Source organism: Culex pipiens, chromosome 1 (assembly GCF_016801865.2).
Source record: "Culex pipiens pallens isolate TS chromosome 1, TS_CPP_V2, whole genome shotgun sequence".
Lineage (NCBI taxonomy): Eukaryota > Metazoa > Arthropoda > Insecta > Diptera > Culicidae > Culex > Culex pipiens.
This window is the reverse complement of record NC_068937.1, coordinates 62,671,410-62,691,827: the sequence shown is the minus strand read 5'-3', so window position 1 is coordinate 62,691,827 and position 20,418 is coordinate 62,671,410. Positions and strand designations below refer to the sequence as shown.

Genomic DNA, 20,418 nt, shown 5'->3' with positions numbered 1-20,418 from the left:
TTGTTATGCTGTAGAATTGTTGGTAAAAAGGCTCGCACTTGAAACTCTCTACGGCAAACAGAATCCATAATATTGCAAAAATTGCTCTTTACTCCTACTAACCTGGAAGCCATCGTACGTCCAGCTGCCGAACTTCATCACACACGTTTGCTCATCGAAGGGAAAGTACTCCACGTCGATCTCGCAGGAACTCTTGTAGATGGCCGGTGGCCGCCACTCGACGCGGCCTGTATAGTTGAGTGTGGCCTTCGTGGCCAGTGTCACCTCGAAGTTTCCATCTGCGTTGTTGTACAGCACAATGTCCGGCCGCCAGATGTGATCGGAGGGAACGTGCAGCATTTCCACGCCACCGTACTCTTTTGGCTCCCACTTGAGTTTGTAGTCATACCACGTCTGCTCTACCCATAGGTTGGTGGTCATAATTTGGTTTTTCAAATTCTGTGGAATAAATTGAGAAATGTTTTTGCATTGCACACACATCTTGGGGCGAATCGTGTCGAAACGTACCACATCAATTAGTTGGGACAGTTTGAGCTTTATTTTTACGGTCAATGCGTCTGTGACATTCACAACAGGCCTAACTAGTTTGTTGTAGTTGCTGAGAAGATCATCGTAGAGACGTTTTGCATCAGGATTTCCCGCGCATACTGCAAGTAGAGAGAAGAGAAAAGGAGAAAAAGAATGGAAAAGAACCATGAGTTCGAGGGACAAGTTTCGTCCTAAATTAGATTTGCCAAATCTCAAAACGAAGTTCAACCTGATGCCTTGAGACTTTTGGCAACACTGGTCAGCGCACAGTGGTGGTGCTGATGGTGAAAAACTTTGACTCTTCGTCGGTCTGCGCGCCGCAATGACCAGCATTCTTTCAAATATTCCTAGCGGAAAGAGATAGCAAAAAGTTATGCTGCTTCCTCCGAAGTTTTCGTGGACGATAAATTTCAAGTTTCTTGGGAAAACTGTTCCCACTTGGCCCACCGACCGACCAGCAGCTACATTACCGGGGACACAATTAAGGTGGAATTAAATTTAGGGCTTCTTTCGACAACATTTTTGCCCAGGGTTTCGCTTCCTTGGAAAGCTGTCAGAGGGTGGTGGTGCCGCCGCCTTGGCGTGTGGAATGAAATTTTTCACCATGGGTAATCTGCATGCAACAGCGGTGGGCGATAACAACTTTCGGAAGGGAAAAGGACAATACATTATTGTTACAAAACTTTGTAATTTTAGGGTTTTTGAACATTTCGTCAGGGTATAGCGTGCAATATATCATGGCTTTGATCCCGAAACACTTTAAAAAGTTTTGTGGTTGTTTATGACAAGGATTCCAAAAAAGGCTTTGATTAATCTTTAATCGCTGTATTTTTTTTAACACGGCGATGAGGCTTTTTTTTGTCTAAGAGCAATGGCACATAATCCGAGCAAAGAGGTATAAAATGAATTTATAAATATATTATGTATTGTTAAGTATGCGGCCAATCGCGACAGAAAGGCTTTTCAATGAAGAGTCTTCATAGACAGGAACGATCAAGATTCCAGAAACGGAGCGACTTGCCTCGGCTTCGATTTTCATCCTGACTTCCAAACTAATGAATTTAAACGACAAGATTGTCTAATTCTTCTTAAAAGTGAGTAATCTCGACAATTTTTAATTTTCGTTTTTGTAACGAAAAGTTCGAAAAGGTCAACTAAGATTTCAATCAGAAAGAAATGGATTGTTGAATTTACCAAAGCCAGTCTTTCATTGTGGTATTGATAATATTCTATAGAGATGGAGTCGCGCATAAACCACCATCACAATCTTAAAATTTGCAAATTTTTGCCCAATCCATATTATTTTCTGTTGAGAATATCACTCAAATGCTGGGGTAGTCATTTGACCCCTATTTTTTTCTTAAAAATCTCATAACTTTTGGTAAAATTGAGCAATTCGGATGCTTCCGGTTGCAAAAGATCCAGATTTGTCTATATTTTTAACTGTCAGATGGGTACAAACATGATCCACTTTTACCGAAGATATTCCGGATTCCGTTGGGGTACCTCGGCTATATGGATTTTTGGTCAATATAACAAAAACATTTTCACAGAACAATGCTGGAAATGATGCAAAACTTCAAGGCATCATTCTAATATCTAATTATCCGGTGCCCGAAAATCTTGAGCATGTCATGTATCTATGCAGGATAATGTATTAGGGTGATGACAGAAGTTTTGCATCATTTCCAACATTCTTCTGAAGAAAAGTTGTTGTTATATTGAACAAATACCCTTAAAGGAGGCCAGAGGTACCCCAACGGAATCCGGAATATCTCCGGTAAAAGTAAACCATATTAGTCCTCCATCTGACAGTTGAAAATATAGATAAATCTGGATCTTTTGCAACTGGAAGCATCCAATATGGTCAATTCTAGCAAAAGTTATGAGATTTTTAAGAAAAAAATAGGGGTCAAATGACTACCCGAGCGTTTGAGTGATATTATCGCTAGCGTCAATGATTAGAGTTCACGCGCGCTGATATAACCACAGGAGAATGGCCGCATGACAGCCGCAGAAAAAAAATGTCGGCTGTTGTCAAAGGTTGCCTTTTTATGTTTTTGTTTTATGTTTTATTTGAGGGAAAAGCCCGTTTGAGTGGAACGCCTACCGATGGGTCCTTCTCAAATAGACACAAAACCTCTTACTTTTTTTATTATCAACAGATTTTACATTGACATTAGATATTGACATAGAGATATTATATTTGCCTTGAGTTTTCAGCTGAGTTTTAGGAAAATATTGAAAACAAACCAAGTTGACAGCCAAATAAACGCGGCATTTCAATTCAACTTGTTGATTTTTACACCGCGGTAGTTCGGCGGCTTTGACCTCCTGTCAGTCGAAGAGAAGGAGAATCGTGATTTTATCTCGCAATAATCAGTATAAGGATGACCTCAAAAAAGAACATTTATAAATTTTGATAATCTTTGATGAATGATTTCTTTCAAGGATAATTTTATTTTTATAGATTTACCAGCCTTAAACACGGCAACAATAGTTTGTACTTAATGTATTTTTTTTTTGAGGAAAATTTTCAAAACATCGCTTCATAACTCAAATATTGGTACCCTATCTGTTATCTGTTGCTGGATGTTACATCACAAATGATGTCATAGTTTATTTATTAAATTTATTATCAATTCAAAGTGGTAGGAAGAGTTAAAAGGTACTTAATGTATCGAATAAATCAACAATTCTAAAAATGTTACAAAATAACATTTGAAAAAGCTAATCGTAATCTAAAATGCTTTTATAAATAAGATTCACAGAAAAAAATGATGGTAATATTCATCAGGTAATGGTGACAGATATTGTGTCGAAAAAAATGTGTAATATTACATCAGGAATTGATGAATATTCATCACTTTCCCCAAACCAAATGAAATGCGACCAATGTGGTTAAATGGGTCCAGTTAGTTCTTGAAAAAAACTGACTACAATTTTGGTCTCATAAAGCCGATACATGATCACATTTTTTTTCATCCATTTTAACCTCAAGTTAATATTAACCGTATTCTCCGGAAGGGGTCAGTGGTCATTTTTAAGAGGGCTGAATCGAGAGTCGAACGGAGTTGGAGTCTGTAATATATCATACTGCTCCAAACCATGGTAATGAGATAGAGAATTGAATCCAACTTGAAATGATATGATATTTTTGCAGATATCACTGTATGCTAATTTTAAACAAATAAAACATATTTGTTCAGATTAAAAGTTAAATACAATTAAAATATAGAAAGTAGTCTCCAAAACTATCTTCTAGATTTATGTTTCAAAAAACAACAGGTGTTTGACAAATCGGCCGGAAATAACCCTTAGGAAATTGCTATTCAATTTATTTCATTTCAAGCATATTGTTTTCATAATACATCATAATTCAACATTCGAGTCTACGGAAAATTGCACCACACACCGCGGTTACCATCCCCAACCCGTTAAACGTATCGTAAATTGAATTCAGCAGCATGTTGCCAACCATTAACACTGCGGCAAAACAAGCCCGAAAATCTCGTATCCATATAAATTGATTCGAAATTCGACTAGGACTTGGTTTGAGCGCAAAACCAGGAACAGCACGTGTCGGTCGCGACGAGGTGAAGCCAATAAAAAAAAACAAGGAGAAAAAAAGAGCAGGCAAGGAAAAACAATCTTGCCTCAGCAAATGTATTATTACACGATCTGTCGAACATTCGAAAAAGAGACAGAATATGGCGTGCGAGCGAAGCAAAAAATAAAATAAAATAAAATCTAGACACGAAAGAAATGTCCTGCTAGTACCAGCAGTAGGGTGGAATAAACTTTCGTAGTCTATCACCCCAGATTAAGAGGGGGTGCTGCTCGAGGAAGGCTGAAAAGGGATTTGTGGGTGTGCCAGAATTGCTGAAACAATTGAATGTATCAATTTCTCAAGTGTCATCTCACTTTGAAACAGTAAAAACAGCATTTTCTTCCCAATTCCACAATATCTGTGTCTCCAGCTGTCTATTGATTTGATTTCAGTCTCAAGCACACTATATAACGTCTTCAACGATCCCATCTTTATCAACCCTTAGCCCCCACCGTCCCAGTTGCCTGGGTGGGTAAATTTGAACCAAATGTTAAAACAATAAACGCCCTTTTCTCCGTCGGCTGGCAGCAACCCCTCGTTGACATTGATACGTATCGAATGATGGTGGAGGCTGGCAACAAAGAGGTGGGTGGCAAAGTAATTTTCTCCCTTGTAACACTTTCTCGACCCCCATTTTCTTTCTCCCTTGGGGGAGGAACACGCAGTTTTGCTCCTCAGCGCCGTGGCAACGTGCGTGTCGGTTTGCCAAGGGTTGGAGCAGGACAGGAACCCGTATTGCCTGTGACCGGCCGGCTCTTCCACCCAGATAACCAACGCGCGTTGGGGGAAAACACCAATTAGGAAATTTGCTTAAATCCTGTCCTTCCGTTTGTTGCTGATGGTGGTGTTGAAAAGAAACTTTAGTGTCACGCAATCCTGAGTAAAGTTAATAAAATCGTTTTAATGGTGTGCAAACACGTTCCTTTGAAACCTATCTGTCGGGAGTTCAAATCCTTTGCAAATTTTGTGTAGGGGATTCGGTGTCATGAGTATCCTTTAGCAAACTGCCCAATTTTTTTCATTTTGAGCAACTTTTGTTCTACGAAAAACTTTACTCTTTTTTGTTTTATTTTTAATATTTAAATTTGCATTTATCTTGTATAATTTATCTTAGTTTTCGGTAGTATTTGGCCTATTCTACCACCTCCTATCATTACATTTTGCCTTTCTAATTTCATGTTTTACAGGCACCTTTTCAATTGTTTTGCTTGTTTTTCACATTTTATGGTATAGAATGCCACCATTATCATTCAAATTGTAAAATAATGGTAAAGGCATAGTCTGGGACACTACAAAAGATACTGTGCACACTTCTTAAAAGAAAGCACAGCCAAAGTAGATCCCTAAAAAAAAGTACATTTGTCAAAACAGTGAAAAAGTCACATAAAACAAGTTAAACTTCCAAGAGTTCTTCTTTCCAATGTTTTTTAAAGATCAAAAATTGGTTGAAAAATTGATTTTTGACTAATTTTTATATCAAGGCCCGTCTAAAGGCGGGGTTGGGTTGTAGAGGGTTAAAGATAATTGCATAATTTTTGTTGATACTTCCAACAAACAAAATAGTTCGTTTTGAAGGTTAGAATGACGAGCACCGTTTGCGTGGACTTATTAACACAGTTCGATGCTATCGTCGATGTCATGCAGCAAATTCGTCATAAATTGACTAAAGGCGGGTTTGTTATTATTTACATATCGAGCGCTTTGCTCATTTAAGCTCGAATGCTAAACAGCATTTTTTATTCGAAACTATAGTGTGACAAGAAGCAAATTACGCCAATTTACTAGTAATTCAAATTAGTCGTAGTTTTCAACTTAACCCAAGTTCCACTAGAACAGTCTTTCTAAACCGGTGAGGATTTCCCGCCTGGGGAGGAATTTGGCCATTCTTGGGAAGGAATGAGGATGCAATAGAAATATCATATTTTTAATTGTTTTAGCAATCGTTTCTTTGAATGTTTACAACAATGTTTGAATTTCTCATTGTGCAGAAAACAAATTGAGAATGATACCTAAAAGTTTTATATCATTTCAACCATGAGCAGATTCTTAAAAACACAAACCTTCTCTTGGTTATTTTTAAAGGTTTTCAGCATTTCTTTGAACGTTACCAGTACATACCAGTACATTATTGGAAATATGAAACATACAATATTTTTATTATAATTTTTAAAAATGAGCTGTATTGAACATTATTGAAAGAGAATTTATGTGAGTGAAAACTCAATTCTAAACACGAGCAGTTCTTGTAAAATTGAATTTAGTTTTATGGAATTTCCTCTAAATTTGGGATTGTTACAATCATGTGTAGGAAAGTTATGTTGTATTTTTTTTATATTTTAACAAACATTGAAGCACAATTTTAGCTTTTTGTACATGGATAGCAATTAGTTGAAAATTAAGGAAAGGAGTGGGAAGAATGGAGTTCTTGGAAATTAGTCAAGGGGGAAATGGATCGATAGAGGTTGAGAAACACTGCACTAGAAGGTTAAAAAACCCCTCCCTTTCTTCCACCAACCGTAGCGGCGATATAAACGACGACAGCACGCCAGAGATGAATATTAAAAATTATGGACGGCAATTTGGATACTTTTATGGCCATCTTTCAACCCACCAGTCAGCACTGACGAGACACTGTGTTTCAAAAAGCTGCTCCATAACAATAATTATAAACGCCACCTTTGCCCCAACTCCCACAAGGACAATCGCAGAACAATCGCCAGATTATGTCTTTATTTGTTTAGCCTTTGAGTTGGATGGGGTATAGAAAAGTTGGCTTTCAATGCTTTGATGACAAATCATTTTCTATTTAAATTGAATTCAAAATCTTGAATTTATTATTTATTTTATGATATTTTGTTACAAAACTAACTACAAATAATTATTGTGCACCTACGTATAGCCATGATTTATTATGACAGAACAAAAGTTATCACCATAACATACCCAGTACTTAACTCATTTCAACGAATATCTGCTCCAAAATTGATGAGGATGTGCTTTATGTATCCCTTCATTTTCCTAAAACAAAAGCACGTAATGTTACAAACATCACAAAAAGGAATTACAAATTAATTCCAAAATAAATCACGACGTTCAGAGCATATGCTTAACTTGACAATTCCTTGATAACGTTGTCACTCTTCATAAGAAAAAAGTTGCGCTCTGATCGTGCTATCTTGACACACTCTGCATGTGCGCAATTTACATTTTTGATAAAAACTTTGGACTCCAACCAAACAACCAAATTTTAGGACCATACACAGAACGGGTCAGCCAAACAAAACGTGTTTGTTATTGTTTATATTGCGTGCGCTTTTTTGTTTGCTTATTCAAGGTAAAAAAATGAAGCGCGTTTTTCTTGCATAGCACAAGAACACTTCAAAATGCCTAATGGCCTAATGGGCTTTTATGTGAAAAGTTCGTCTAAATCAAAAATCCACTGAAGATTCAACAAATTTGAAGCAATTTGTATAAACTGCCATCAGTGATCCAAAACAAGTATTTTTTGTAATTTTTTCCCATGACCCGTTAAGAGAATCGGGGACTCATTTGCAAAGTGATTTAATGTTAACATGTTAAGGTTAATGTTAACATTCCGTAGGTCGTCTTCCCTAAGGTACTATACCATCCCTTTACTATGCAATCGAATCCAGAAGGGAAAAGATCACCAGTTGTGTTGGTCAGAGCCGAGATTTGAACCAACCGCTCATGAGGCGGAAGCGTTACCATGTTACGCTACGTTGCTCGGTTCAAAACAGTGATTTCATTATTTTTCAACTCTTCATATAATGTCAAATTGATAACGAACAAGTTTTTAAATTACGAAAAACTCCCACCAATATACTTGTCTAATTATTCAACTAATTGGCCAACTCATTGGCGGGTAATAAACATTCAAAATCTCGTTAAAACGTCACTGCCACCGCTTATGAAAATATTGCTAGTGAGGAAACGCGACCTTTTTAAGCTGATTACTCCCACGGTTATGATTTTGGAATAATTAATAACACCAACAGCCATAAGTTGTTGGCTGCCAGTCTACCCCCCTCAGGCCACATTTCAAGTCACTTTTAACGTTCGGCGAAGGGTTGGGAACCACAACACGGAACCGGAGCTGTCCAGAGTTGCCTTTGAACTCTGTCCCGACATCCAGCGTTGGCTGGTAGGTTAAATCTGAGCCCGTTTCCTCTCCCAGGGGCAAGTGCATCCGTTTTGCGAGTCCGCAAAGCCGGCTTGGCGGCGATGACTCGGTGAACACGAAGAGTAGGTACTTTTATGATCGTTAACATTGCTGTCCAGAAAACCGTAACTCCCACCCACGTCGGCATGGGTTGCCGGAAAGGGTCTGAGTCAGTCTGACGGCAAAATTATATTCCCACGAAAGGAGTTACTTCTGTGGTAGCGCGCCTCAGTTACGGCACAGTGACGCGGGAGTACGGTGAAAAAAGTGTGCACCTATAAAAGCAAACAGGAGCTCACAACGACGGAGAAGCAAGAGCGTAATGGCACTACCGGACGGAACGCTCCTGCCATCGCGACGACTCATCGGATGGGAAAAGTCTCGACAGAGTGTATAACCGCACGCCGCGCCGTAAAAAGCATGACATATCGTTTAAATTAATGAATCTGCACAATCTCTTCATTTAACATTTATTTCCTGCTTCCCGTTCTCCGGGATGACTTTTTCACTTTCACTACCTAGGTAGAGATATTCGTGTTCATATGTTTGTTAATTTGCCTGGTGTTGGTGGTGTTGATTTACATGGGTTTTACGATGCACTTCAAAAATGTAACATAATTGTTGTGAAGTGCCAACATTGTGAAGTGCAAAGGAGAGTTCAGAAATTTTTTGAACTTTTCAATGTCATGTCGATGAGCTCATATCAAAATATAGCAAAAAATCGAAATGTTTAAAAAAAATCCGGTTTTTTTAACAATTTAAAATAGTGCCCATGATTGTCCATTTTTGAAATGTTCAGAAAATTAGCAATAAAATTATCTAAGAGACATTGAAGATTGGACCTCTGGTTGCTGAGTTACAGCGATTTAAGGGGTTACATACATGTGAGCAATTCTCTGAGATTTCGGTCATTCGATTTTTTTGTATTTTTTAATCCGGCTGAAACTTTTTTGGTGCCTTCGGTATGCCCAAAGAAGCCATTTTGCATCATTAGTTTGTCCATATAATTTTCCATACAAATTTGGCAGCTGTCTTTACAAAAATGATATGTGAAAATTCAAAAATCTATATCTTTTGAAGGAATTTTTTGATCGATTTGGTGTCTTCGGCAAAGTTGTAGGTATGGATATGGACTACACTGAAAAAATGATACACGGTAAAAAAAAAAATTGGTGATTTTTAATTTAACTTTTTGTCACTAAAACTTGATTTGCAAAAAAACACTATTTTTATTTTTTTTATTTTTTGATATGTTTTAGAGGACATAAAATGCCAACTTTTCAGAAATTTCCAGAATGGGCAAAAAATCTTTGACCGAGTTATGATTTTTTGAATCAATACAGATTTTTTCAAAAAATCGAAATACTGGTCGCAAAAATTTTTCAACTTAATTTTTCGATGTAAAATCGAATTTGCAATCAAAAAATACTTCAGTGATTTTTTGATAAACTGCACCGTTTTCAAGTTATAACCATTTTTAGGTAACTTTTTTGAAAATAGTCGCAGTTTTTCATTTTTTTAAATTAGTGCCCATGTTTGCCCACCTTTGAAAAAAATATTTTTGAAAAGCTGAGAAAATTCTCTATATTTTGCTTTATTGAACTTTGTTGATACGACCCATAGTTGCTGAGATATTGCCATGCAAACGTTAAAAAACAGGAAAATTCATGTTTTCTAAGTCTCACCCAAACAACCCACCATTTTCTAATGTCGATATCTCAGCAACTATAAATCCGATTTACAACGTTAAAACATGAAACATTTGTGAAATTTTCCGATCTTTCCGAAAAAAATATTTTCAAAAATTTTAAATCAAGACTAACATTTTAAATGGGCGTAATATTGAATGTTTGGCCCGTTTGAAATGTTAGTCCTGATTTAAATTTTTTGAAAGTGTATCATTTTTTTGCAGTGTAGTCCATATCCATACCTACAACTTTGCCGAAGACACCAAATCGATCAAAAAATTCCTTCAAATGATACAGATTTTTGAATTTTCACATATCATTTTTGTATGGACAGCTGCCAAATTTGTATGGAAAATTATATGGACAAACTAATGATGCAAAATGGTTTCTTTGGGCATACCGAAGGCACCAAAAAAGTTTCAGCCGGATTAAAAATTACAAAAATTAAAATTAAAGAAAAAAGACCGATTCCGTAGAGAACTGCTCATGTAGAAAATCTCAAAATTACATATTAAGACAAAATTGTTAGTTCCACTAAAAAGATGATTTCCAATCCCTCCTGAAAGTTTTATGAAGATATGTCATCATTCAAGTGAGTAGAAGACGATTTAAGTTTGAAATTTTGCCATGCGCAAAGCGAACTGTCAAACTGTGTGAGCGTTTTTCTCTAAACACAAAGTTTTTTGAGACTGCTTACTTCAAATAGCTATACCTCGGCAAAGATACAACCAAATGTCTTCAAATTTGTTTTGTTAATCGTTGAAAATAATTTTAGTGCCCTGAAAACAGATTTACAAAAAAATCAAGTGTGTGCTCATACCAACCTCTCACATTTTTGCCGATTTACATGTATGTAACAGGAAAATTGAAGTTTTTTAAGTCTCACATAAACTACCCTTCAATTTTTTTGTAGATATCTCAGCAAATAATGATTCGATTTTCAATGTTAAAAAATTAATCATTTGTGAAATTTTCCGATCTTGATCGAAAAAAATATTTTCAGGAATGGACAATAGGGTGCCCTGAATATGGGACTTTATTTTCAAAACCTCGCTCCACAAGCTGAATATTGTTCCTTAAGGAACGCTGGTTCAAATATTAGCAAAATCGGTTAACCGGTTGACCCTGAAAAGTTATTAGCGATTTAAAAAAGTCATTTTTGTATGAAAAACATTTTTTTACACCAACTTAAGGCTCGGGTATCAATGGGTTAATTTCAACCAATTTGGCTCAAAATAACTCAAAAATCCGTTTTCCGCTTGTGGAGCAGGGGGTCATTTTTTCTGGGCACCCTAATGGACAATCATGGACACTATTTTAAAAAGTGAATAAACCGGAATTTAACGGGCAAAATTTAAGTTTGAATAGCTATATTTTGAAAACGGTGCACTTAATAAAAAAAAGTAGAATCCAGGTTTTTAAGCGAAGATGGCGTTCGAATGGCGAACATCTGAAATGTCAAAATCGCGCACCAACATTAGAAAACAAATGTGGCTGTCATGCCATGGCACACATTTTTCGGAATATTGGTACCACTGCGTGATTTTGACATTTCGGACGTTCACCATTCAAACGCCATCTTCGCTTAAAAACCTGGATACTTTTCGATGTAAAAAAAATCAGGACAAAAAAATAGGTACGAGATTTAATTTTTGTACAAAAATCATTATTTTAAAAAATGTAACCGTCGCCATAAGGTCCATACTTCTGAATGCGGGTTTTGTCTCCTAAAAAAATGCGTATTTTGGGAAATCGATTTTCTGTGAAAAAAGGTTGATTAAAAAATCATTTTTTTTTCCGCGTACCAATTTTTTCTGTTAGTCCTCATCAATACCTACAACTTTGCCCAAGACACCAAATCAATCCAAAAAAATCCTTGAAAAGTAACAGATTTGGAATATTTACGTACCATTTTTGAATGATCAGCTGCCAAAATTGTATGGAGACTTTTATGGGTGAACCAATGACACAAAATTACTTCTTTGGTCAAAGGGAAGAAACATACAAAGTTTGAGCCAAATAAAAAATATATGTAAAATCCATTTCCGGGTTTGGTGGAGAATTGCTCACAAGCATAAGACGGCCACTTTAATGTTTGAAAACATGTATGACTTGTTCGTAATGGAATGGAACTTATGAAACCAAATTATTGCAAAACAACTGTACTGCATTTTAAAACCATTTTTACATTAAGATTTTGAAATGGTGGCTTGATAAGAAACAAAAACTATGAAAAATATTTGAATTGAAATTGCTTTCTTTAAAAAAAAATCTTCAAAGCCGGAACTGAACTTATCCTATCTTCAGAAATAATGCACTGTCAAAAATCAAAATCAAACCATCCACATTAACGACCCCCGGGTCTTTTGTGGTCTCTATTGCAAGTTTCTGCTCGAACCTAGGAGTCCGAAGGCTTGAATGGGGAGGGCACCCAAACCTCTTTTTACTCCAAGGAACCTTCCAAACCAGTGTTTGAACTGACGACCTTTGGATTGCGAGTCCAACCGCCGCCAGCGATCCCATCAGAGTAGGCTTGGTTTGGTGTGTTGTTTGTACTTATGACATGGAGACGACTCCTACACCTGGAATGACTTAACGGCCTAACAACAACCAAGGCCGGGACCGACATTTTACTTCCTCATCCGATGGAAGGTTGGAGCAGATGGGAATCGAACCCAGAATCATCCGCTTACAAAGCAGACAGCGTAACCATTCGGCCAATGCACTGTCATCTGGGACGAATTGAAACAGCTGATATATTGATTGATTGATTGATTGATTTGTTCACTTCTGATTAGAACCAGCACAAAACTAATTAGTTCAACGATTATCGATTTTTTAAAGCGCTTTAAAAAACCGCTGTCCCTTATATAAAGCTCATCCAATTAATTTTCGACACTTGTATATTGTTTATCATTGATTTTTCCGAAACTAACAATTCCGTCCCAAATTGATAATTAAACGGAAATCGTTTCTATTTGTTGCCCATTACCGATATTCTCCTGTGCGAATTGGTTAAATGGTCGTTAGAAAATCATAAAAATTCACTCCCCCAGCTTCTTCACACATTCGTTGGCGGGGGAGGATTCAAACGGTCGTTTTTGGCTGTCCCGTAGGGCTTCCGCCCAGGAAACTCCAGAACAAAAGTTTCCAGCACTGGCACACCGCTGCTGTTCGTGTTGTAAAACCAAATTGGGGAGATATTGTCCGGGCAGTTTTCCCTGCAGCCACATTCTTTATTTCACCCCCCCAAACTCTGGTCTCCTTCTGTTCTGACACCGACCGCGGCAGTGTCCTTTTGCCCTATCGTGGTTGGTAGTTTTGGTTTCCTAACCAAACAGAGTGGCCAAGTGGGAACAACGAACGATTTCTGGTGCCATTGTCAAGTGCTTTGTTTGATTCAATAGGCACCAGAGACACCCAAAGCCGACAGAGAATAGGAAGTTTGCTCAGTTCAATAGTTGTTTTGTTTTAGGATTATCATCTCTGGCGGTTCTTTTTTATGCCGAGTTGTAGCTTTCAGAAGTGCCATCGAACCCAACTGACCATGGCCATTCTATACCTTGCGAACAAAGGTTGTTTAAGGGTAACTTTCAATGGTCTCCAAAACCACAGCCGCGAGCTAGTTCGGGCGATCTTTCACATCAACATCAAGGTATCCCTTTTTTGCTGGGTTTGCGGACAAACCACAGAAATGGCAATAATTTTTGATGGCTCACAGATTTACCACAAAAGATGGGACCAATTTCCGCAAACCACATAAACTCGTTCTGCTACGTCAAGTGTCCTTAATTTTCGCATTTCAATCATGTCGAGTTGGTTATTGAAAAATGTGCTGAATGCTTCATTGAGCGGATTAAACTTGTCCATAGCAGTTGTTGACATGACAAGTGGAATTGATATGTGCTGGAAAATCGTTAAATAAGAATAAATTGCCATTAATCGACACTTTTTTAATTAGTTTTTTTTATTCAAAAAAGCTTTAAATAAAAATTGAAATGGCTTGAACTTACAAACGGTTCAACAATTTCATCAAATATTTTTTTTATTTTTTCAAGAGGGTATCCACGACAAGGGGATACTTCTTCATCGGGTCATCGGGTAATGGGTCAAACCGGGCACGATGTTGTAAGGCAAAAAACGCCAAAAATATAAAAATGTCTCTTACTAAGCAAAATTCAATAAAATTTCAAAATTAAAAAAAAGCACCTAAAAGAGCTCATCATATTCTACAAATGCAGGGTGAAACATCCCAATTGATTAAATGCAAGGGAAATTATCGGCATTTTAGTAAAAAAAAGAACAATTTTTAAACTAATATAACTACTTTCTATTAAATCATACAAAAAACAGCTATACGGGAAATTGGACACTTATGGGGTTGTCCAGCTTCTCAGTTTGGAGGCCAAAACTCCGAGAAAATCCCAAGGGTCGGCGTACTACTAGGCTCGGGGTGATGGCACAACAACGACAAATCGTACCAGAACTTTTGGGCTATGGGAAATTGTGTCACTGTTCTAACCAGACAAGAAAAAACTATTTTAATTATGTAAGAAAACCAAGATTTTATTGAAGGAAAACTAAAGCAACTAAAGGGGGGGGGATCTTTATTAAAACTACGTGTTAAGTGTGTGTGTGTGTGTGTGTGTGTGGGGGGGGGGGGTTATTGGGGAACGTACCGGTACGATTTCTGCTGCTGCTGCTGCTGGACGACTTCTTCTTCTGCTGCGGATGGGAGGTTTTGGCGAGCGCTCGCCACTGCTACAACGTCCTGGAACTCGAGATCCTGGCCTGCTTCGCCGACGCAGTGGCCGCACACGTGGCCTCGCACTTCCGGTGCGCGAACTTGGGTGGACCAACAGGGTCCGGATTGTCGGATTGGGGTTTCGGGGTGGCGTGGAGCAGATTTTGGGTTTATTCAGGCGTCCTCCCTCATTGGCGCGATCCCCACTGTCCAGGCAAGGCCGGAGTGACAGCAGGGAGAGGGGTCTCTCCTTGGGACTTAGGGCAGTTCTTGCCCGAGAGATCGCTCCTTAACGATGATGGCCCGCAGGCCAGAGCGTGGTAGGTCTTTTACGGTAAGACGCAACCGGAAAGCTTCACGGCATTCACACCGGCTGGGCCGACTCGTGTGCCCGTTCCGATCGACCGCGTCGGTCGGAACTCAAAATGGCGGTTCCAAAGGCACGGATACCAACCACTCGCGTACAAATTGTACGTCTTTTACAAGGTCCTGATTGACCTGGATCTAACACACAGGTTCTGGATCCACTTCTCACACTGGACTTTAAACTCCACTTTAACTTTTTGGTGTTGGGCACACGAACGCCTGGGACTAAGTGACCGGTGGCGGTCTTCAAAATGCCTCGAACCCTCCTTTTGGCTTTAGGTGCCACCCCCATACCCTTTCCACTTCTCCTTCTCATCACCAAGCGGGGCGAGAGATGTTGAAGATGCGTTCTGTGCTGTAAACCTTAACGGTATTGTTGTTGTTCTCGAAAACAAGTTGTACCCACTGTGTGTAACCCCGTTGTGTTGTTCAGTGTGTTAACAATTAGTAATCTCCTGCATGACTCTACCCTACTAATCTACTTTTAACAATATTTATTTATTTATTTATTTATTTATTAAATTGATGTATATTGCTTTCAAAAGCTAAACCCTACTAACATGTAACACAAATGACCATAGAAAATACTGGTACAAATAACATTTACACATTATTTAGTCACACCGTCTTTGATACAAAAAATATCCACAGACTGAATTTAATCTATACCCTTAATTCTACTTTTAAAGCTAAGTTTGGACATTCCGTTAGTAAATTTGACACAGACAGAATAGGAACATTTACAACATTCATAAAAAGGGTTAAAATAACTTCTCTTAAAAAGAAGAAAACCTGAGGAAATTGTAACAGTTGGTTACACTAAATAGAAAAATATTCCATCCAAATAACAACTCAATTCGACCTGGAGCTTGCAAGGGAAATCTGGGATGATCGTCTGAGGCTGAGAACGATTAAAGTAAACAGTTTCGAAAACAAAAGTCACTTTTTCTTTAATTTATTTTTTTTGAGTGTGCATTTTTGTTCGACGGTATCCCATTTTATGGTAATAATTGTTTCTGATTCGAGTTTCTGAGACAACTTGATAATTGAAACATGCATAACAATGTTCATTTTTTTATACCCTTTAAAAATTTAATGTCGGGACCGTGGTGTAGGGGTAAGCGTGATTGCCCAGTCGGCCTGGGTTCGATCCCAGACGGTCCCGGTGGCATTTTTCGAGACGAGATTTGTCTGATCACGCCTTCCGTCGGAAGGGAAGTAAATGTTGGCCCCGGATTAACCTAAAAAGGTTAGGTCGTCAGCTCAGTCCAGGTGTAGGAGTCGTCTCCCTGGGTCCTGCCTCGGTGGAGTCGCTGGCAGGCAGTTGGACTCACAATCCAAAGGTCGTCAGTTCGAATCCCGGGGTGGATAGAAGCTTAGGTGTAAAAAGAGGTTTGCAATTGCCTCAACAATCAAGCCTTCGAACACCTAGTTTCGAGTAGGAATCTCGCAATCGAGAACGCCAAGGCAAAGCTGTAGAGCGAATAATTTGATTTTTGAAAAATTTAATGTTAAAAACACGGGTCCCCCACAGACCGTTATTATGAAAAAAAAAATCCACCCAAACCAATGATTGGACAGGGTTCCTGGGACCATTCTGCACCTCTGGGCCGAGTTTCAAAATATTTGCCGGCAGAAATTTCGAATACGGTCAGTTTTAGTGTTTCGAGTTGAAATTAAGGAGAAACCGCATGTAAAGTGCGTAGGAAATGATCAAAGTTTCAATGCTTTAACTCCGAAACATGATTGATCATGGTTTTAAATTGTACTAACATGTAGCAGAATGATATAAAATTGATTTACAGCACTGACTTAGCCGGATTAAGCCGAAGTCAAGTGACTTAAGTATATTATTTACAAGTTTATACCTTAATATTTAAAAAAAAAACTCATACATTAAGGAATTTTCAGTCAAAGAAAACTAGATTGCACAAAAATAACTTTAAATGGAGTCACTTTGAGCCAAGATTACTTTGATAAGCTTGAATTTTATGTAAATTTATTTATTTGTAGACGGATTAATTTGGTCTATTTATGTTCCCACAAAGCAATTTGATGATATTGCTACGCAATCTGCTTATTCTGTTTAAATAAAGCCTGTTGATTTATAATTATATAAATTAAAATAAATTTAAAATCTCCTGGAATCCTCCAAATTTGAAAATGATGCTCACATTTTAAAGTCTTGAATCAATTCCTACTGAAATCAAATAAAACAATCAAAATAAACAAATTTTTGTACGTGGCAAGTTTGTGACATTGCAATTAGAATAAAATTGTTCTTGTTTTGTTTAAACATTTCAACCTTACTAATGAAATCCGGAGAGTACTTAAGCTATCATTTAGCTCATATATTTTTGATGTCCTGTGTAATGATTATAATTAGCAAAAGTTTAATGACACAACTTCCCACAAGATTAATATTTCAAACCAATCAATTATTTTCCAACATTGCAGTTATAGTCATAAAATAAAAAATAACATTTTATAATTGATTAAAGTAACTCATAGTTAGAATTCAATAGAACATATTATTGATCATCAAGAATGTTCACTAATAATGTATTCATCAAAACAAAACCTACTTCTGCCCAATGTGAAAACACAATCAATATTATAACAAGCTTGCCATATCTTATGAAATCACGGAAATAGTACAGTTAAATATCTAATCAAATCAAATTGTTCGCTCTACAAACAATACCAGCCAAACTGGGGTGAGAGGCAACCACGTTTAACACTCCACCACCGCGGTGCACCGAACCCAGTATAGTCAAATACGTACAGGCGATGTATGTTTTCAATGTGACTTGTGTCCTAAAACACTTGTTGGGGTCATGTGGTAAAGCTTATGAAACTAAAGCTTTAACTATTTATTTATTTTTAGTTTTTTGTTCTTATTAAACTTTTTATGGCAAGGAAAACATAATTTAGGAACAATATTTGCAACGATTATACTTTGCAATTCAAGCTTATCGAGCTGTTGTTAAGCTATCTGACTATTATAAAATCGTAAAATTTGGTACAATGTCACCCCTTGGCTCAAAGTCACCCCATTTTAAGTTATTTTTGTGTAATCTAGTTTTCTTGGACTGAAAATTCCTTGATGTAGGAGTTTTTTTTTAAATATTAAGGTATAAACTTGTAAATAATATACTTAAGTCACTTGACTTAGGCTTAATCCGGCTAAGTCAGTGCTGTAAATCGTTTTTATATCATTCTGCTACATGTTAGTTCAATTTAAAACCATGATCAATAATGTTTCGGAGTTAAAACATTGAAACTTTGAACATTTCCTACGCACTTTACATGCGGTTTCTCCTTAATTTCAACTCGAAACACTGAAACTGACCGTATTCGAAATTTCTGCCGGCAAATATTTTGAAACTCGGCCCAAAGGTGCAGAATGGTTCCAGGAACCCTGTCCAATCATTGGATTTGGTGGAAATTTTTTTTTTCATAATAACGGTCTGTGGGGGACCCGTGAAAAAAAGAATGTTTTTGCTCGGGTGACATCTAGTATCCATGGAAACAAATCTGATTTTTAATTTAGATGAATTGTAAATTTTTTGAACTCGTCTTGTATGTGCTATCTTGCGACAACGACCATTTTGGTCGATTATGAGTTAATGATGACGTTATGTTAAACACAACAAACATTATAAGATGCCTCAACCCGATTTTAGATATTCGTTTACGTTTCCGGATATCGCAATACAAATACAAATTGCAAAACAAATCTTGTGTATAGACCAATTCTGGAGTTTTTTTTGAAAAGGTCCTATGAACAAAATTTTCATTTTTTGCTTTTTGGGTGTTTTTGAATACCCCTGACTCAAGGCGGTTCTAAAAACACCCAAAAAGCAAAAAATTGAAATTTTGTTTATAGGACCTTTTCAAAAAAAACTCCAGAATTTTTCATCAAAATATCCATGTTTACTTGTGACACGCCATACAAGTTGTCCGAAAATCAGAAAAATGTCTAATTTTTCTCAAATTTAAATGGATATACATTTTTTGTAAAGCATCTTTTGTATTTGAAATTATACTGATTAAGTCAGTTAAAGTATTGAGTTTAGCTTATTTGTGTGTGTGGAAACTTTGTGCACACATAGTACATTATCTCAAAAAGTATTAAATGGTCATTGTCAAAAGATAGCACACAATCGACGAACTTTTATTTTGAAAGGGTATAAATGGATGATAATAAATTGACTCAGAAGCTCAAAGTCGTTAGAGACATTTTAAGTTTTATGACATTTTATAGTCTTTAAACTTTGTGCCCCAACAACCCCTGAAAATTTCGGGATTCGATGAGGGATGTTTATGCCCCTTTAGACTCGCTCATAAGCCTTAAAGGGCTCGAATTTAATTTACCAATACAATTGTACATGTTCTATTTGCGTGTAATTTTTATAAGTGAAACTATTTTCATAATTAATCTCACTATAACCGACATCTTTGACAAAATATTTTGTTGGTTTAAAAAACAAGATTTTTGTTGAAGCAACGCTGAAACTCAAAACAAGTTTTTTTTTAACAACAATACACTTTTGTGACCGGGACCGTGGTGTAGGGGTAAGCGTGGTTGCCTCTCACCCAGTCGGCCTGGGTTCGATCCCAGGCGGTCCCGGTGGCATTTTTCGAGACGAGATTTGCCTGATCACGCCTTCCGTCGGACGGGAAGTAAATGTTGGCCCCGGACTAACCTAATGGTTAGGTCGTTAGCTCAGTCCAGGTGTAGGAGTCGTCTCCCTTGGTCCTGTCTCGGTGGAGTCGCTGGTAGGCAGTTGGACAAACAATCCAAAGGTCGTCAGTTCGAATCCCGGGGTGGATGGAAGCTAGGGTGTAACAAGAGGTTTGCTATTGCCTCAACAATCAAGTCTTCGGACACCTAGTTTCGAGTAGGAATCTCGCAATCGAGAACGCCAAGGCAATGCTGTAGACAGTGATGTCAACCATCGCGACGCTCATTTTTGGTTCGCGGCACATTTTTCGTGTGTAGTGCTTTTCAGTTACGGAATTCGACAACATTGTGTTCGAAGCACTTGTAGAACTCAACAACAGCAACATTTCTTCAGAACATTGTATAGCTGTAAAATTTGTACGCAAAAAGTTATAAGAAGATTTCAGACCTCAGGACCAATGGTTCGCGATGCTTTCGTTTGCCTAACGCATCTTTAGTTGTAACTTTTTTGTATTCATCAAAAATCAAACATATGTTCAGCAAAGTTGTACGATTTGGTGTGTTCTAAAACTCCTTCATACACAACTTTGTCAAATTCCGTAACTGAATGCTCAA

At 37.5% G+C, this 20,418-nt stretch overlaps 1 protein-coding gene across 5 annotated transcripts in view; it reads right to left on the bottom strand.

Annotated features, from left to right (window-relative positions):
• LOC120418059 (acetylcholine receptor subunit alpha-like) overlaps positions 1-20,418 on the bottom strand; it is a 664,850-nt gene that overhangs the window by 86,033 nt on the left and 558,399 nt on the right. For all 5 annotated transcript variants that reach the window (XM_052708361.1, XM_052708364.1, XM_052708360.1 and 2 more), the window contains 2 exons: positions 508-647; positions 103-438 (listed from right to left, as the gene is read on the bottom strand). In XM_052708361.1, coding sequence (XP_052564321.1) covers positions 103-438; positions 508-647 — 476 coding nt within the window. The remainder of the gene's footprint in view (positions 1-102; positions 439-507; positions 648-20,418) is intronic.